General features: G+C 41.5%; 1 protein-coding gene across 1 annotated transcript in view; it reads right to left on the bottom strand.

The window, feature by feature from the left end:
* Positions 1–18,825, bottom strand: part of FNBP1 (formin binding protein 1) — a 2,646,599-nt gene that overhangs the window by 1,811,008 nt on the left and 816,766 nt on the right. Inside the window, exon 6 of the mRNA XM_044058144.1 lies at positions 16,036–16,140. Coding sequence (XP_043914079.1) covers positions 16,036–16,140 — 105 coding nt within the window. The remainder of the gene's footprint in view (positions 1–16,035; positions 16,141–18,825) is intronic.

Raw genomic sequence — 18,825 nt, 5'->3', positions numbered from 1 at the left:
TACGATCAAACACCCTTCAGCTAAGTTCAAGTTTACTGTCATTGACAAGATTATTGGGGATAGGAGCCATCAGCAAGGATGGCAAAATATACTTAGCCACAAAGAAAAATACTGGATTATCCATCTTGGAGCCTTGTTTCCACCTGGTCTCAATGACCATTTATGATAGATATATATCTATTTAGTTTTTGTCCTATAGGTACAATGCTATATTGGGCCCATTTGGATCATCCTTTACAAATATATATATATATATATATATATATATATATATATATATATATATATATATACTACAATACATATTAAACTGATTTTTTGTGTTATGTTTGTTGGCTAAATTGTGATTTTGTACTTGACTATACAGTTATGTAACCTCATTGTATTTGGTCAAAGGTTGCATGCCAATATTGAAGTATATATGCACATATTAATATCAGCTTCTTTTAGCTAATTATGGACTTGTATTGTCAATATTTATCTATTTCATAGACCTATACCTGTTTTGAATACTCGATAAATAATTTTGATTATGTGTCTGGAGCCTTTAATATTATTATTACCACTTCTGCTCATGATTAAGAACTATTTTATAATGTTTTTTATCTATCTTTTCCATCCTGTTACTTGTTTATTCAGATAGGAAGGGGTTGGACCATACCACTGTTCATCATTGGCTGGTGTACCTATAAATATGTATTGAATTTTTGATAAACTGTTGGGGCATTTGTATGTCCTATTATATTCATATAATATATTTACAATAAAGCGTTGGACTATCTATGCTGGCTGTTTGTGTTCTCTACATTCTGGAAAGGTGTGAGAAGAGTAGGGGGGGTGCCCTGTGGGGCATCCTGAGACCAAGAATCTCTGTGTCCCTGTGGATGAAGGATATAGAGGCAGACACCAGTGTTTTTAGGGGTAGAACATCTGGAGATGACAGCGGAACTAACTGTAGAGACAGTACTCTCATCACCTCAAAAGCTCCCCATCCCTGATCTGGGGATATCCCTGGAGTTAAAGAACTTGAGGGAATCCCTGGAATCAAGGACAACTGGCCCAAAGCTGAGGTAGGAGCCGAGCTCACCTGAGCCGATGCCCCAAGAGGCAAGGTAGGATCCGACAACTGTCTGATCCGATTCGCATCCACAGACCTGACTGGACAGCATCGGCTCCTAGACTCCTCGAGCTCCGATGGAGCAGAGTACGTCAGAGCAATGGTCAGGTCCAAAGATCCCATCATAGGTCTTGGATCCGAGGGTTCTACTAACATCAGTTCTGGACATTCTGTCTCCGAAATCTGAAATCAGATCGGAGGAAGAATCTGAGCAGAAGAGGAGGATGCAGTAGGATCTAAAGCCCTCGGGGTTGCATCCGACAACAACTTAGCCAGCGCTGGTGTCCTTAACAGCCTCTCTACCACTCGATCCACATCGTCATCGGATAGGCTCCTGGAAGACAGAGTCGAGGGGTTTGGAGACTTGGAATGTTGTAATATCGGTGACCTTAGAGTAGGGGAGAATGGCTTCAAGAATGGAAACCAGCTTAGAATTTCAAACTCTACCGGCACTGAGACAGATGATGTTGAAGCTGGAGACTTTTCAGATCCGATGGACTTTGGATCACGTGTAAAAGTTTTGGAAACCTTTTTTGATGGCTCAGATAAGGTAGAAGTGGAAGATCTCTTCCCAGACTTGTCCAATTTTGAAGTTGGGGACTTGTCAATATTTGGTAAACCTGGATCTTCTTGTATAGCCTCTGAGAAGGGGGGTTTCAACAGTCCTTTCAACATCAATTTGTTCTTCGTCTCCAGGAGAGCTCTGTGGTTAAAGGCATGACAAATAGAGCAAGACTCCTGCAGATGGGCAGCTCCAAGGCAATAGATACAATGTGTGTGTCTATCACTTAAGGCCATTTTCTGCCCACATTTCTCACATCTTTTGAAACCTAATGGTTTTGAGTCATTACTAGATATTCTGACAGAGAAAAAGGGTAGTAACAGAGAAAAGGGTAGCCAGAGAAGTTTTTTTTTTTTTTAAACAACTTTTTAACACTAACAGCAGTTATATGAAGGAAAATAAAGGAGGGCACAGTCCTCTAACTTAAACAGACAATGCCAAGGAGACGAAAAGGGGAAGAGAAAGCCCTCTAACTTAAACAGGCTAAAGAGGAGGCAGTTCTCTAACTTAAACAAACTGTCTTCACTGGGATTTCAAAAAGATAAAAACAGACAAATGACAAGAATAAGAGCCCTCTAACTTGAATGAGCTATTTGTCTTTTAAAAGAAGAAGCCAAGAGAGGGACAACAAGGCCTGAAAGGAAGACGACGGCCAAAAGCAGAAAAAAGCCACAAAAAAAAAAAAAAAAAAAAAAAACAGAAACAAAACTATCCAGCAAAAAATTAACCATCTGAAGATAAACAACAGCAATTACCAAAGGTTGAGAGTATAATAAACAGTATACTAAGCCAAAGCTAGCAGAACGAAAACCTGATCTTGTTTTCTGGCAAACGAGATCTGGGGAGGTTTTCTGGTGCATGCTGGGATACGGTATAGCCACAAGCTGGAAGACGACCTCAAGCTTGAATATAAAAGCCGAGCTGAATCCGAGGATCAGATTCTGACTGCTATTACCAGAAATGAGTGTGGGAAGACAATTTATGCCAAAGTTATCGTTTTGGAGGATTATATGCATTCTTTGCAGTATTTGGGATTTTGTGTGGTCTACGAACGCCATTTTCACTTCGTAAAGTAAAACGCAATTTCATGGCATTAATTTGCAGTCGTTCTGGTAACTAACTTTGTCTCACTATAACTATTTTGGACTTTGGAATATACTAAAGCTATTGGGGGCATTGGTTTGATTTACTTCGGGACAGTCTAATCAAGTACTTGGAATCTTCTGGGTCCTTGGACGCCATGTTTTGCTTCGTATAGCAAAACGGAACTTTATAGTGCTATCCTCTAGTTTTTTTGGCAACTATATGAACAATCTCATTCCCACTTCAACTACTTTGGATGCATTATAGTTATTTGAGACATTGAACTGGTTTGTTTTTGGGACTTTCTTTCATTTTGGGATTATAAAAGCAAGATTCTGTTTTTTTTTCTATTTTCATGTTTCGATGCCAATAGCACAAAGGAAGTCGTTTGGTGTGGTGCTTTAGTACAATTTATGGACTATTATTTTCAGCAAGCGTTTATCCTCCAAGACTGTGTGTTCAAAACTGTGGTTGTTACCATTAGTCCATTTCTTAGTATTGGACTAGGGGTGTAGGTTTATCACATGAATATTATTTTGGCTCTAATATTCATGGTGGATGTCTATTATTTACATCAGTTGTGCGCTAATGAATAACAGTCTTGTTGGGAACACCATCATTTCAATAGCTGAGTGTAGCTTTAGTATTGATATTTTGATTCATACAAATGGGCATGTCTTGTTAGAAAACTGTTTTCTTCTGCTACAGTTTTTTAGTCTACAGCTTGTTGCCACTAATGATTTAATTTGTTAGTGCCCTTTGAGACCATGTTCATATAATAGGTCCTGGAATTGTATTATAATTGTTTTCCACCTTAAAAATGTTTTAACTTTTCATTTTTTGAAACTTGGATTTCTCATACTATATCAACAGGATATGCTTGATCATGTTCAGTATATGATTATTTGTCTCATTTTGACAATTTGGTAGCTCTATTAATTTGCAATGTACTTCCTAGTCCAAACATACATTTTATTACACTAGATTAGGATTGATTTTGTATATGCACATTGTATCAGCTAAATCAATATTTTGTTGTTATACTACATTAATATTTAGCTGATGTATCTTCACCTACTTCATGCCCTCGTGTATTTTTGGGTTTTTAGTAGATTGGTATTGGTCTTTTCCCAGTGTCCATCTTTTCCCAGTGTCCACATTTCTTGAACCAAAATTTGTTTTGGTTTCAATTTAATATATATATCCTTGATACATTGATCTTTTATATATATATATATATATATATATATATATATATATATATATATATATAGGGGTTTTTACCCATTTTGATTATAGTACTGGTCACTTATTGACTTTTTCATCTACGGGTTTTCCATTTTTTACAATCTGATTGACCAAGTTTCATCACTGTATTTGACTGGTCCCAGGCCCATTGCCCATTGTTAGGCTCTTCTTTTATTTTTTACTAGAGTACTACAATAGTTTCATTTTTTCACATGCATAGCTTGTATTAGTTTCATTGACAACTAAATAAAACAAGTTTTGTGTTGTCACTTCTCATAATTTTGTATGAGAGGCGAGCATTTTGCAATTTCAGGTATAAATTGCTGCCAAATTGCTATTATTGTCTCTATCTAGACATATGATTTAATTTTTCTTAACTATCTCAATAACCCCTGTGGTCCCCACGGTAGGCTGCTCAGCATCACCTCTTCGCTCCTCTTTTCGAAGCTCACCACTGAAGCTCCCTTCCCCACCTCAATCCAAACACAGAATATCACCTGCATCGCCTCTGTGAATTCCCTGAACTTGCCTGCTTGACTGAACTATAGAACTCCTGAAGACTGCCCTAAATGATTACTGCTTGAATCTCCTCTCTTCGGAAGCTCACCACTGAAGCTTCCTTCCCCACCTCAATCCAAACACAGAATATCACCTGCATCGCCTCTGTGAATTCCCTGAACTTGCCTGCTTGACTGAACTATAGAACTCCTGAAGACTGCCCTAAATGATTACTGCTTGAATCTCCTCTCTTCGGAAGCTCACCACTGAAGCTTCCTTCCCCACCTCAATCCAAACACAGAATATCACCTGCATCGCCTCTGTGAATTCCCTGAACTTGCCTGCTTGACTGAACTATAGAACTCCTGAAGACTGCCCTAAATGATTACTGCTTGAATGTAGGTAGCATCAAACCATCTATTGTGTCTATACTACCTACTTTGTAACTGAATTACTTTTGTCTGACCTCCCTTGTAGGTGATTCAGCAGCCTACCGTGTACCACACGTGGACTCCTCTCCCCCCAGACACCTCAGTCCCACATACTTTCTCTGTGAAAATTGTACGTGACCTGCTCACTTGGATACCTGCTATCACCCTTCCCACCACCAGGTGGCAGCACCTACTACCCAACCACTGGTGCATATCTATGTTACCTGGCTTCCCTCCTATTAAACTGATTAACTCACTTAAGAGCCTGTATTTCTTGTTTTTCTTCTCTGTACAGCAATCTGGCTTTTTTCTCCCCCTGAACAACACAAACTAACCCACTTCAAACAGCTCTTTCACTCATACAAAGTGCTTGTCCCTATCTGGTTCCATACCAACTATAACTGCTTACCTTTCTATACCAACAGCAGTTGCTGATACTTTTTTCTGTTGATCTCTCTTCTCTTTTCTTCCCCGCTCCGTTCGCCCTGCGGGCTCACTCCGCTCCCCTACCCTACCCCCAATTCCCACCCACCCCCACTACATCTGGATTTATACCCATTTAGCCACACCTACATCCTCCACACCTACCTAACTCCACCCCTTTCTCTTCCTATCCCCTCCTCCATTCATATCATACCCACATCACCATTCCCCTACCTCCTTACTCATCTCCTACATTTCTTATTATAACCCCAACATGTCCATAAAATACACATCCCTTTCAATTCAACTACTACTCCTTCTGAACCTTACCTTCATCTACCATCTCACCCATCCTTATCTTTTCAACCACACTCTACTCCTACACACAACCTACCCTCTCCATACATCACACACCTATTATACCAGCTCCATCTCTCCTGAACTTTATCCCACTAACCACATCCTATGGTTACATTACAAGCCAATCCCTTCTCATAAAACCTCTACACACATTTACCACCATATATTCTTCACTAATCTATCAACCCACACTTCTCAACCAAAACAATTCAAATACCTCTACTACTTAACACAACTCCTAACTTCCATACTATTATCTGGTGATATACACCCCAACCCAGGCCCAGACCACACCTCCTCAATATCTAAATCCATCCTATTTGCATCTCTTAATGCACAAAGCGTAGCTAACAAAATTCCAAATCTACATGCCTGGCTATTTCACAACAAACCAGACATCCTAGCCATCTCTGAAACCTGGCTAAAACCACATATAAAAGACTCAGAGATAGTTCCACCTAACTACTCTATCATCAGATCAGACAGAACCCATAAAAAGGGTGGTGGAGTAGCTCTACTCTACTCATCCTCCCTATGCATAACACCCTACAATAAAGCCATTCCCCAGTTCCACAATGCAGAAATAATACTGACTCATCTCCAGCTAAACAAACACAAATATATATACATTGCCTCTCTTTACATTCCCCAGGAGACAATATTCCAATACTCAAGAAATCCTCTCCTGGCTTTCAGCTAACATCAATAATGAAACTATAATCATGGGAGATACCAATATTAACTGGTCCTCCATTCAATCCCCCTCTCACCCCTTAACATCAACCTATACAACTACTCTCAACTCATCAACTCCTCAACTAGACCATGCAAAGACTTTACCAGTGGCAACATCCTAGACTGGATTCTTGTCTCTCACCCTCACTACTACCCAGATAGTGGTACCATACCTGACTCCCTCAGCGACCACCTTCCTATCTTCACTAGACGACTTCCTTGTCCCTTACAAGTCACTCATAATTATATTACTACCCGATGTCATAGAAACTTTAACCCAGAGGCTTTCTCTGACACCCTAAAATCAATTAACTGGTACCCCTTAAAAACTCTACCCCTTGAAAATGCTATCACTTACTTTAATACTACCTTCCTAAACCTTCTAGATACTCATGCTCCATTAAAACCAAGAGAATAAAAGGCAATCCACCCCCTGGTTAAGTATAAACACCCTAACCACCATGCGACTTAGAGACAAAGCCTGGACACAATATCAAAAGAACAAATCTACATCTTCCCTCAATGAATATAAAACTCTTCGTAATTCAGTCAAAAAACTTATCTCTGCAGACCGTCATAACTACTTCACCCGACTTCAAAGCAACCACAAAACCAACCCTCAAAAGTTCTGGAGAGGTATCACTACCCTCTTAAAACCCGGGAACACAGAAAACCCTATCCCCTGCCCAAATATAGATGACACTGATCTGGCTACCCAATTCAATTCTTTCTTCATAGACTCTATTTCTAAACTTACCTCCTCTTTTTTAAATAATAGTCATTCTCCTACCTCCACTTCCCCTCAGACTTCTCCCCCTCCAACATCTCCCACTTCTCCTCTGGCTTCTCACCCTTCAACTTCTCCCACTTCTCCTCAGGCTTCTCCATCTCCACTTTCTCCCACTTCTCCTCATGCTTCTCCTCCCCCAACTTCTCCCACTCATTCTCCACCCCCACCATTCTTCATCAAACCTATTCCTACATCCACCATAAAAAGACTCCTGCAGAAACTTAAACCATGCACCAATGCCCCTGATAACATTCCCTCATACTTCCTCAGCATAGCTGCTGAAGCCATTGCCCTCCCTATCAGTATCCTAATTAACCGCTCAATCCAAGAAAGTATTGTTCCTCAAATATGGCAATAAGCCTACATCATTCCACTGCATAAAGGTGGAACCAATACTAATATTACCAACTTCCGTCCCATCGCCATCCTTTCGCCCATTTCAAAAGTCCTAGAGAAATGTATCCATCTTCAACTTCTTCCCCATCTCCTAGACAACAATCTACTAACTCCCACACAGCATGGATTCAGACCCCATCATAGTACTATGACTGCCCTCCTATCCTTCCTTGAAACTGTGAATAAAGCTAGAGATTCCGGCCTCACTGTATCTACCATCCTACTCGATCTCTCTAAAGCCTTGACACTATCTCTCATAACCTACTTCTTACTAAACTATCTAACCTAAACCTTTCTACCTCTTCCCTCTGTTGGTTTTCTAGCTATCTCTCCAATAGGCAACAAGCCGTCAAATGGAAAAAGCCACCTCATCCTTCCTCAACACCCCCACAGGTGTCCCACAAGGCTCTATTTTGGGCCCCTCCTCTTCAACATCTTCATTAATGACTTTTTCCGCTCTATCCCCTTGCAAACATTATTCAATATGCAGATGACTCCACAATCATCTGTGCTGCCTCATCCATCCCAACTCTTTTAAAACTCACTCAAGATGCCTTCTCCACCACAGAACAATGGATGAAAGACAACCATCTTGCTCTCAATGCTGCTAAAACTAAACTTATGATATTTACCCTCCAAAACTAATAACCTTGATAGAAATTTATTCTCCATCACCAGCCAAAATAACACATCTCTTGAGCTGGTATCTGAAGCCAAACTGTTAGGGGTCCAAATCGATGACAAGCTCAAATTCAACTCCCATCTACTACTAAATATAAAAAAACCCCACCAAAAACTAGGCATGCTCTACCGTCACAATCGGTTCCTCACCTCAACTACCAAAATTACTCTCTCTACCACATTTCTCCTTCCCTCCCTTCTCTATGGTGCCCCTCTTCTAACTAACCTACAATCTTCTCTGAAAACCAAACTGTCCTCTTGTTACAATAAAATAGCTAGATTCGCCACCAGTAACAAATCATCTACCCATCACTGTGAACCTCTCCACAAACTCAACTGGCTAGAGCTTCCCAACTACCTCTCCTACACTCAGCTCACCTATGCACATAAACTCATATTCCAGCCATCCCTCTGTCCCTCTCTCTCTACTACCTTTAAAATGCATCAAACTCAAAGACTCCTAAGATCTAACAATCAAAACCTCATAGAAGTTTATAGACCCCTACACCCTCCAGGACACAACCTCCTGTCCTTCTCACTAGCACGCCTATGGAACTCCCTCCCCCCCTCAATTCGGACAATTGCTAGCCTCCCATACTTTAAAAATCACTACATTCCCATCTAACATCCTCATGGGAATGCTCCTGTTCACACCCCTCATAACCTACTCTCTACTCCCAACTCTTTCCTCCTTCCTCTGTCTCAATTCCCAGCTAGCAAATTCCTGCTTGCTTCTAGCATACAACTCCTTATTTGTACCTAGTAATTTTTTAAAAAAAAACTACTACTTCTAACGTTGAACCAGAAATTATAGAATGTTTTTCTTTAGAATCCTCATGTAAACTATGTGTGGAACATAATCTTTGTATAATCTGTATGTAGAACATAATCTCTGTATAATCTTTATGTGGAGCTTTTCTCCCCAGGACTCCATTGAAAACGGGTTCTTTTGGCCCAATGGACTATCCTGGTTAAACAACTGCAAATAAATAAATAAATAAATAAACCTAGTAAGAATGAAGGTGGGATAGGAAACAACACATCATATGTTTTGGGAGTGTAATAGTTGGAACATTTCAAAAATTCCTTACAGAGTATTCTTTCAGAGATACTGGGTGAGCTAAGGTCTGTAACTAACAAAATGATACTTCAGAGCTGGGGTACTGGTACTGTCTTTGTGGGAACATGGGTGAAATTCTTGGCTAGGCTTATACGGGTCACCAGGCCAATAGCCTAGTATCGTCCTATAACCCTATAAATTTTACTGTATCTACAAAGGACAGGTCCTCTGTATATCAAAGATGGAGGACCTGTCCTCATAATTAAGACTCTCAGAAAGTAGAAAAATCTATCTGAACAGACATAGGAACTCTGCTTCTACAGCAACTAGAGGAAAAAGGGGAAAATGACTAGAAGTTTGTGGATTATTTTTAACTGGTTACAGAATGTAAAGTATAAGTTTCAACTTTGTCATTAATGTTTAGATGGATAATGAAGGAAGTGATGAAGAAGAAACTGCAAGTGTTTTCTTACTAATCTGTGTATAAACTGTAAGTACAAAAGTTGTTTTTCTTATCTTAATAATATGTGTATATCAAATTTCTTAAAGTCAACTGCATGTTATGCACAGATATTCTAAATGTACGGTGGGAGAGAAGTCTTATTAGTGACTGTTGGTAATGCCAGTGATGTTAAAGTAGGAACGTACTTTTTTCTTTTCTTTTTTTTTTCTTACATGCCAACAGAACTCCACAAAAGAAAGTCGGCAGACATAGGTAATAAATCAAGAAATGACTGAAGTGTGAACTGTAAGCCACTTGTAGAAAGACTAACATTAATACATAAAGAAGAGACAAGTAGCTGGGTGAAAATAAATGAAGTCTGTTACACTGAAAAAAATACAAGCAGATTGTTTTCTTCTAATATGAACCACATCAGTATGAATTGTAACAATGCAAAATCTATTAATTTTGATGCTAATTACCTTTCCCATAATTCTGTGGGGACAGTCAGGGCACTTTTTCTTAAGGCTATAACTCACTTAACTGACAGTAAGTTGCTTTTCACATATGAAACCGAAGTTGAGATGGGAAAAGGAAAGAATGTTGTGGGTGTAGAATGGAGCACAGGGTCTACCATGCATTGTCAGCATGATTAAATCTAACTTTAGAATGGGTCAAGCCAGTGGGTGCTGCTGTCAGTCTGGGGCGTCTGCATAAATATATATGGAGAGCTAATTTTCATTTTTGGAAAATGTATATAGATGTGTGTATTTGTTTGGGGTTACATGAAAATGTACATAAGCTTTTTTTTATTTGTTTTTGAATGTTTTTATTGAAATGAAATTTCTGAGAAAACGTGAGATGGGGCTAAGCAGAGATGAGAAGCTGCAATTGCATATTGGTTCAGCCTGCCAAACACAAATACATGCATGTAAACTGTTAGTAGGAAATTAGAAGTTATGTACTCACCATAACGTTCCATCTGAGTAGGTGACTTTAACTGACCTCAGATTGAGTTTGCCTCAAATACTGACCACAGTATACTAAAACAGCATAAATACGGTCAGGGGGGGATGAGTTGCATCGACGAAGTCACCCTACTCAGATGGAACGTTATGGTGAGTACATAACTTCTAAATCTGAAGTAGGAAGACTTCATTCGTCTGCAACCTGTGGGACAGAGTCCCTAGCTACCTGAATCTTGGGCGGCCATCATGGAAGGATAGCCAAAGGATGCTCTTCCTCTAGAAACAACATCCACCTTGTAATGAGAAATAAAAGTCTTAGGAGCAGGTCTGCCTGAAGTGTCATATGCCTGCAAAATGCAATTAGCAATCCATTTAGATAGAGTGACTTTAGACACTGCTTCAGCTGATCTGATTTCCTGTGGCCAGCTGTCCTGTTAATATAAAACGTAACTGTCTATGAACATCCAATGAATGCAATTTGTATTCCCCTTTGTTTGAATACTTGGGAAAAAGACAGGCAAATTGATTGACTGGTTAATATTGGGTCGGAAGAAAAGATGGATTGGTCCTGAGGCACACCCTATCAGGGAAGAAAGTTTGACACAAAGAGCCTGAAGCTCAGACACCCTTCTGGCTGAAGTGATAGCTACCAGAAAGACAGTTTTCCAGGAAAGGAATTTTAAATCAGCAGAAGCTGCAGGCTCGAAGGGAGGAGCAGTAAGGGCCTGCAGGACTAAAGACAAATCCCAAGGGTACAACCTCCTTGACTGGAGGCCTTAATAAAAAACTCCCTTGAGAAAGGATTTGCATACCCGGCTGTCATAAGAGGAGCTGTGTCCTGTCCAATGTGATAATGCGTACTTTAATCGTGGAAGAACTGGCCCCTTGATGAAAGAGGTCTGTTAGAAATTCTAGCACCGCAGAGATAGGTGCTGAAAAGGATCCACCGTTCTCTGCCCTGCCCATATAGAGAACCTCTTCCATTTATCCGATAAACCTGTCTGGTAGAAGGTTTATGAGCAGCCACCAAAATTGCTTTGACTGAAGAGAAACCGGGAGTCCTAAGAAAGGTAGGAATTGGAGCAGCCAAGCTGTCAACATGAGGGTCCGGAGGATGGGAACTGGCATTCCCAGAGGGTGAGAGATGAGATGGATCCAGAATCCATGGTGGATTGATTTTGTGAGACCATACGAAGGGAACCAAGGTTGTCGAGGCCAGAATGGGGCAATGAGAATCATTCTGCTCCCAAACTGTTGGCTTTCTGCAGAAACCTCTGCATCAGAGGAAGTGGAGGGGCATAAAAAGGACCGGGAGGCCAAGCATGCACCAGAGCATCTTGCCCCAAACGCCAAAAAATCTTCTTCGCTACTTGAAGGTTTAGGGACCACGAGAAAGGATGGTGCGACTGAGCTTGTCCGCAAGGATGTTGGACTTGAATGGTTGTATCAGAAAAGCGTTGGTGGGAATTGCCCATTCCCAGACTCTCAGGGATAAGACCTGGTTCCTCCCTGCTTGTTGATATACCAGACTACGGACATGTTGTCTGTCTGAATCACAATAGTCCTGTGGGAAAGAGCGTGGTGAAGTGCAGGACATTTATATGCAATGATGTCTCTGTCCGTGGTCACTGTGGGGGTCTTCCTGCTAGCGGAGAAAGAAGCCACCACAGAAGGGAGTCCCTGCACGCTTAGAGACTAACAAAGAGGAGACCACTGAACTTGAAGGGTCCATTGAAGAACCACATGTAAGCGGGCATGAATTAGAAGCGGGATAGCTGCCGCCATAGAACCTAGGGCCCTCAGGACCCGCTGCAGTTTGGTGACGGTTGAAGGATTGCTGTCACATGACACCTCAGGCTGATCTGGTGTCTAGTCTTCCTCCTATGAACTCTATAATTTGAGTTGGATTCAGGAAAGATTTCTCCCAGTTGATCGCTATGCCCAGCCTTGGTGCTAGTTGAAGGAAGTAATCCCTGGCTGAGCACAGAAGATGCCTTGATGATGCAGTCAGGGAAAGACCTGTAATCCCTGGAGCCTCAGGTGGGCCGCTACCACCGCTAACACCTTGGTAAACATCCTGGGGCTGAGGTGAGACCAAAGGGAGGACCCTGAACTGATAGTGACTGGCTCCCAGCCGAAGAAACCTCCTGGATCGCCTGTCCATCCGAATGTGGTAGCATCCTTGAGGTCTATGGAACATGACCATCCGAACTTTTGCTTGGTTACTGACAGGTTCAACAGGGAAAGGTCTAAAATTGGTCTTAAGTCCTCTTTGGCACCAAAAGAACCTGGAGTAAAACCCTAATCTGGCTTGATCTGGAACATCTGGGAGAATCTTGATTAGGGGTATTGAATATCCTCTGAACTGTCTGTTGTTATGGACTCCCAAGAAGTCAGGTGCAACTGCCTCCGGACAGCGGGCAACCCTTCAGGGCTGCTGCGTGGGTCTCTCAGAGAAGGGTTCTCTGGACCCAAAATTGCCAGGAGCCCCTGCCTCTGGCACCTCCTCTGCCACGGAAGGACTGGTTATCCGAGCAGGTTGGGACTGCTGCACTTTCCGGAACCACATCTTCTTCTGTCCCTTTTGGTTCTTAGAGAAGGACCTCTGGGGAGCTGACTCGGAGCGGCAGACAGCCTGGACAAGTGTACAATGGCAGGCCAGGCCTGTCGCCCGCCTGCTGGGCCTGCTAGCTCTTGGCTGGCTCCCCTCCTCAGAGAGACAGCAGCGCATAGATGTATTGGATACGGATCTGAGAGTGGCCATTCGGGTGGAATAAACCTGCTTATCCTCACTTGCCGAGGATGGGGGGGGGGGGACTCTCCTGGGCAATTCCCTCTTTGTGGCTGCAGCCATCATCATGGCATCTACTGGGGACCCTTACTCCAGTGGGTGCGGTCTGATGGAGGAGAAAGAATGCGTGATAGATATAAGATCTAGGGGGTCAGCAGGAGGGGACACCCAAGAGGTAATGCCTCCAAGAACAACTCGTCTGAAGAAGCCTTTGGGGCAGACCACCCCCTGATCCTAACACATCTCCATGATGTCAAAGGAGGCGTCCCTCGGGGGGTGACTAGGGGAGCCTTCCTTCATCCAAGTCAGTACTCTTCAGCAGATGGATGTTCCAAGGGAACCACTTGGGACATCGAGGGGGCTGTCCTGGGACCCGGCTGGTGGGGGCCTGGCCCAACTGCAATGGATGCGGGATGGCTCCGGGTATGGGGGGGAGGAGGAGAAGGAGAGAGGCGAAAAATGTGAAGCCCCTCCCGGTTGGGGGCTAGGAGCACTCCCATTTGCATTTGGGCCTGGATGAACTTCCTCATCATCCGGTCCATATCAGCTTCGGAATCGGTCGGGTAGAAGAGAGGCCACCCGGCGGACCCAGAGACGCCCTCGTGTGACTCCTGGAAGGGCTAGCCTCCTCCTCCTCGGGTCAGGAACCGGGGGGAGTGGAGCCGAGGAGGAGGAAAGCTAGAAGGCACAGGGCAACAAGTTGCTGATTGGTGCATGCAGAGGCGAAGCAGTATCTGGGGGTAAAGACCCAGCCAGCACTAACGACCCTCGTTCCCCTTAAAGCCGGGGTTGAACCCTGCACAAATGGTACAACCAGAAGACAGGTGTTCAACCCCAAGATGACCAAGCCCGAGTGTGGCCATCTGCTGGGGACAGCTGGCCACCACACTCGCATATTTGAAAAGACAGCCTTAGGGGCTTCAGACATAACACCTAAGGCCTAAACACACACACACACAAACAAACAAACTACGAAACCCGGAAAAAATTAACTAAAGAGGGAGGGAAAGCCTTAACCACACACACCACTATCTATTTTTGTAACAAAAAAAGAGAATTTGAACAATTTTCCTGTCAGAAAACTACTTATCTCAAAACCACGCCAGGAGCTCAACAAATGAAATCTGAGGTCAGTCATGGGTAAGAGGGAAGTCTTCCTACTTCAGATCATATATTTAAAAAAATCTCACATAGAACATGTCAAAGTGGTAGCAGCTTATCAGAATGACTGCCTTATCAATCATATCATGGAATGTGAATGGTACTGTAGGTATGGACAGGAAGCAAAGAGTTCTGAATTATGTTAAGAAGTGTAGGGTTCAAATAGCAGTATTACAAGAGACAAAGATACAAATAAGCATGTGAATTTGACAAAGAAGGGATGCCAGAATGGTTATTCAGCAGAATAATAGGAACACAGTAAAACGGATAATAACACCGATTGCAAAAGGGGGCTCTAGAAATGAAAGAGGAAGTAAAGAAAGTCAACAAAGGTAAACTTGCGGTAATAAGGAGTTATTGGCAAGGAAGGATTACAATGGCATGTATATATACTCTACCTAAAACTACCATTAAGGATCTTAATAGAATTATGGGAGAGGTAATTAGCATCTAATACAAAATATTACTTGTGAGTGGGGACTGGAACTTGATATGCGATAGTTACTGTATCACAGGGACCTAAAGAGGAAAATGTAACAAAAGAGGGTAGATTTCTAATGAAATATATGATAATATTGGGAACAGAAGATGTGAAATTACTAGCAGGAACCAAAAATAAACTTTACATAATATTCTCAAAGGTACAAAAACTAGGTAGATTGCACAGAAACTATATTTCACAAGAGCATGGATATTTGACAGTTTTGAAACACATCCAGTAACTATTTCAGACCATGTGCCAATAAAGACTACGATAAAGATGCATGGTAATCAAATACAATTGAGACATTAACCCTTGCCTAATTACTTTATTAAAAAGAGAAGATTTTAAAGAATGGGGAGTGAAAACAATTCTGGATTTGCAAGGGAATGTGCAAATTTCATTAGAAGAGATAGCTGAGAAGTGGGATAAAATGAAAATGAAATCTGAAAATAGATATGAGACAGAAAGAGATATGAGAGAGAATTTAGAGGGATTATCAAAGGTTACAGTATTGCAGATGAAGAGAAAACCTATGGAACAAGAAGAGCATATACAAGAAGACAGTACTAAAGGAAAAATAAAGGTGTATTATTAATAAGCATGAATTTAGAAAAAATGCTGTTAGGGAAGTATTTTTTTATCGCAACCCCAGTGTACAAAAGCTATTATCAGCACAATGACTTGGGACAACAGAAAGGGGTGTTACCAAGCTAAGGCAGTCTCTGACTAGAAAAATAACCACAGATCCTATGCAGGTATTAGAGATATTTTGGATATTCTATGAAAATACAAATTTAAAAATTACCTTTTCTACATCAGCCTTTGTAACATTAATATCAGCATCCAGTTTTTCAAAATACTGTTGTGCTCTGTCTGCCTCTTTGCAGTCCCGTTCAAATTTTCTTTTACTCTGTAAAAGAAAACACTGGTTGAATGCACCTGCAGCAACATAAAAAACAAGAACTTCACAAACAACTAAGGATATGTGAAGAAACACTTGTTTATAACTTATAACTATGGGCCAAACATGTAATAAAGCTCATGCCAGATGAGAACATCAGTACTGAATCTTGTTGGTCTAAATCTGCATTTGCACTATATTTGCTTTCAAAACCTCCTTTAGCTCTGCCACTGCATCTTTGCTACTTCATAACTTAGTTGTAATTACTATAACACCATTATACACCACATATGGTACAGTTCAGTCGTCTGAAGAGCTGCAAAATAAAATATTGTTTTTTACACTTACTTTCACTTTTCAGCTGTGATGAACAGGGAAATGAAAGTGGCCACCTGCATCACACACAATTCAAAATCATACTTCAGAGTGGCAGTGTAAAATTACTGCCAACTTATCACTCATCTATATTACTCATGTACATTCGCAGTAAAACTGTAAGACAGCAGCTACAACTGATAATTAAACCAGACAGCTTCAGTACTGGCTGCTCTACCTTATATTGAAAAAAGCACCAAAGCAACTGATATTATCCCAATGCCAAATACAATTGTGGAAATTCAGTGCTTCACTTTACCAGCAGCAGCTGACTTCAGGGGAAAAAAGTCTTCTGACCATTAATAAAGCACAGCTGGGTGACTATTCATATGAAAATTTCAAAGGAGAAGCTACTTTGTCAGTAAATCATAACATATGTTGCCCCATGTAAGACTGAGATGTGATCATTGGAAAATCACTGTGGCAATCACAACTTTTCAAAACAGGAATATTACCTGTGCTCCAATGGCCAGACTGAAAAAAGTAGTTATGTACTTGCTATAACGTTTTGTGTGTGGTCTGTCTCAACCTTTATTCTCACTGATGGGTCGGATCCAATGTGTCAGATCTGTCTCAGGCTTTACAAAAGCTCAAGGACTTCAGCAAAGCTTGTGGGTCTCCTTCCTACCCATAACGTAGTTCCCTTACTTCCCTCAGATCTTGTTTGCCAACCCAGAGATTATAAGGCGAGAAACACTGTTCAGCTTAACAAAAGGATGTACAGAAGTAATAATTATGAAGGGCCAAGCTAGCATTGCTGAGGTATGTAGGTCCACTCGGTCTCCCAAGAAAAGTGGAAGGGGGCATGGAGGGTGGGTTGTGAGAATAAAGGTTGAGATGGACAACACACATGGTAATGTTATGGTAAGTACATAACTTCCTTGTGTTGTCAATCTCGCCTTTATTCGACCGTGTCCCAAGCAACCTGATTCCTAGGTGGCTCATGGGAGAATATTTCTCAGAACCACAGAACCAAAAGAGGCTTTACTCCTGGAGGCCAAATCTGCTTTGTAATGAGTGATAAATGTATGAGGTTTCACCCAAGTAGCTGCATCACAAATGTTATCCAAAGGTAACCTTGTTTGGAAAACTGTAGCTGTGGAATGAGCTTTTACAGGGAATGGAAGAGCTCTGTTTTTAAGAGTTATAGATGTAGGATATGCAAAGAGACAGCCATCTAGATAAAGTAATCTCTGAGACTGGCTGACCTGTTCTGGTCTTAGAATAGGATATGAAAAGTTGATCAGATTTTCCTAACCCAGAAGTTTTAAGTAAAACTGTAATTGTCTATGTACATCTAAAAGATGCAACATATACTCCCCTTTGTTTTGGTAATTTGGGAAAAACACAGGCAGTTCAATAGCTTGATTAAGATTACTTCCTGATATGACCTTATGAAGAAAAGAGGGGTTAGTGCGCAGAGAGACTCTGTCTTTATGGAACACCAGGTAAGCGGGCTTTGTGGGCAAAGCTTGTAGTTCCGAGACTCTTCTGGCTGAAATAATCATGACTAAAAGAGTGTTTTCCAGGACAGAAACTTTATATCGCATGTGGCTGAAGGTTCAAAGGGAGAATAAATGATGTTTGTTAAAATGAAATTTAGATCCCATGGAGGAGTTGGATCCTTGCATGGAGGTCTAATCATAGTTGTTCCTTTCAAAAAAGCGTTACAGAGTCTGTGTGACATGATCATAGAGCCCTTTTATCCCACATGATAATTTGAGATTGCTGATAGCTGGACTTAAATAGCAGAAGCAGCTGCATCTTCATGAAAAAAATTTTGCTAGAAACTCCAGGATAGAATGTATGGGAGCAGAAAAGGGGTCTGTTTGGTTGTCATTTGCCCACATAACAAACCTCTTCCGTTTGCTCTTGTATAATTTTCTTGTGGAGATCTTATGGAAGGACAGAAAAACATGTTTTATTGGAGAGGAAAGAACATGAAACATGGCAATCAAGGGAACTGGAGCATCCAAGCTGTCATCTACAGGTTTTGAAGGTTGGGATGAGTCAATCCCGATGGATGTGTCAGTAGATCCAGAGCCAGGTCCAGAATCCATGGATTTTCCATAAGATGAGGCTGTAGAAAGGGGAACCAAATTTGACGAGGCCAATAGGAAGCAATCAGGATTATCGTGGTCTCCAACAGACTGGCTATCTGCAAAAACCTGGGAATCAGAGGAATAGCGGGGAAGGCATACAGGAGTCTCAGAGGCCAATCATGAACAACTGCACCCCTTGGTGACTTCACCATAGGACAGATCAGGGCAAAGAAGTTTCTGCATTTTGTATTGGCGGGCAATGCAGAGAGATCTCAGC

The sequence above is a fragment of the Protopterus annectens genome, chromosome 16.part0 (genome assembly GCF_019279795.1).
Source record: "Protopterus annectens isolate FY-2018-M chromosome 16.part0, PAN1.0, whole genome shotgun sequence".
NCBI lineage: Eukaryota > Metazoa > Chordata > Ceratodontiformes > Protopteridae > Protopterus > Protopterus annectens.
The sequence above is the reverse complement of the archived record's forward strand: the minus strand, read 5'-3'. Positions and strand labels throughout refer to the sequence as shown.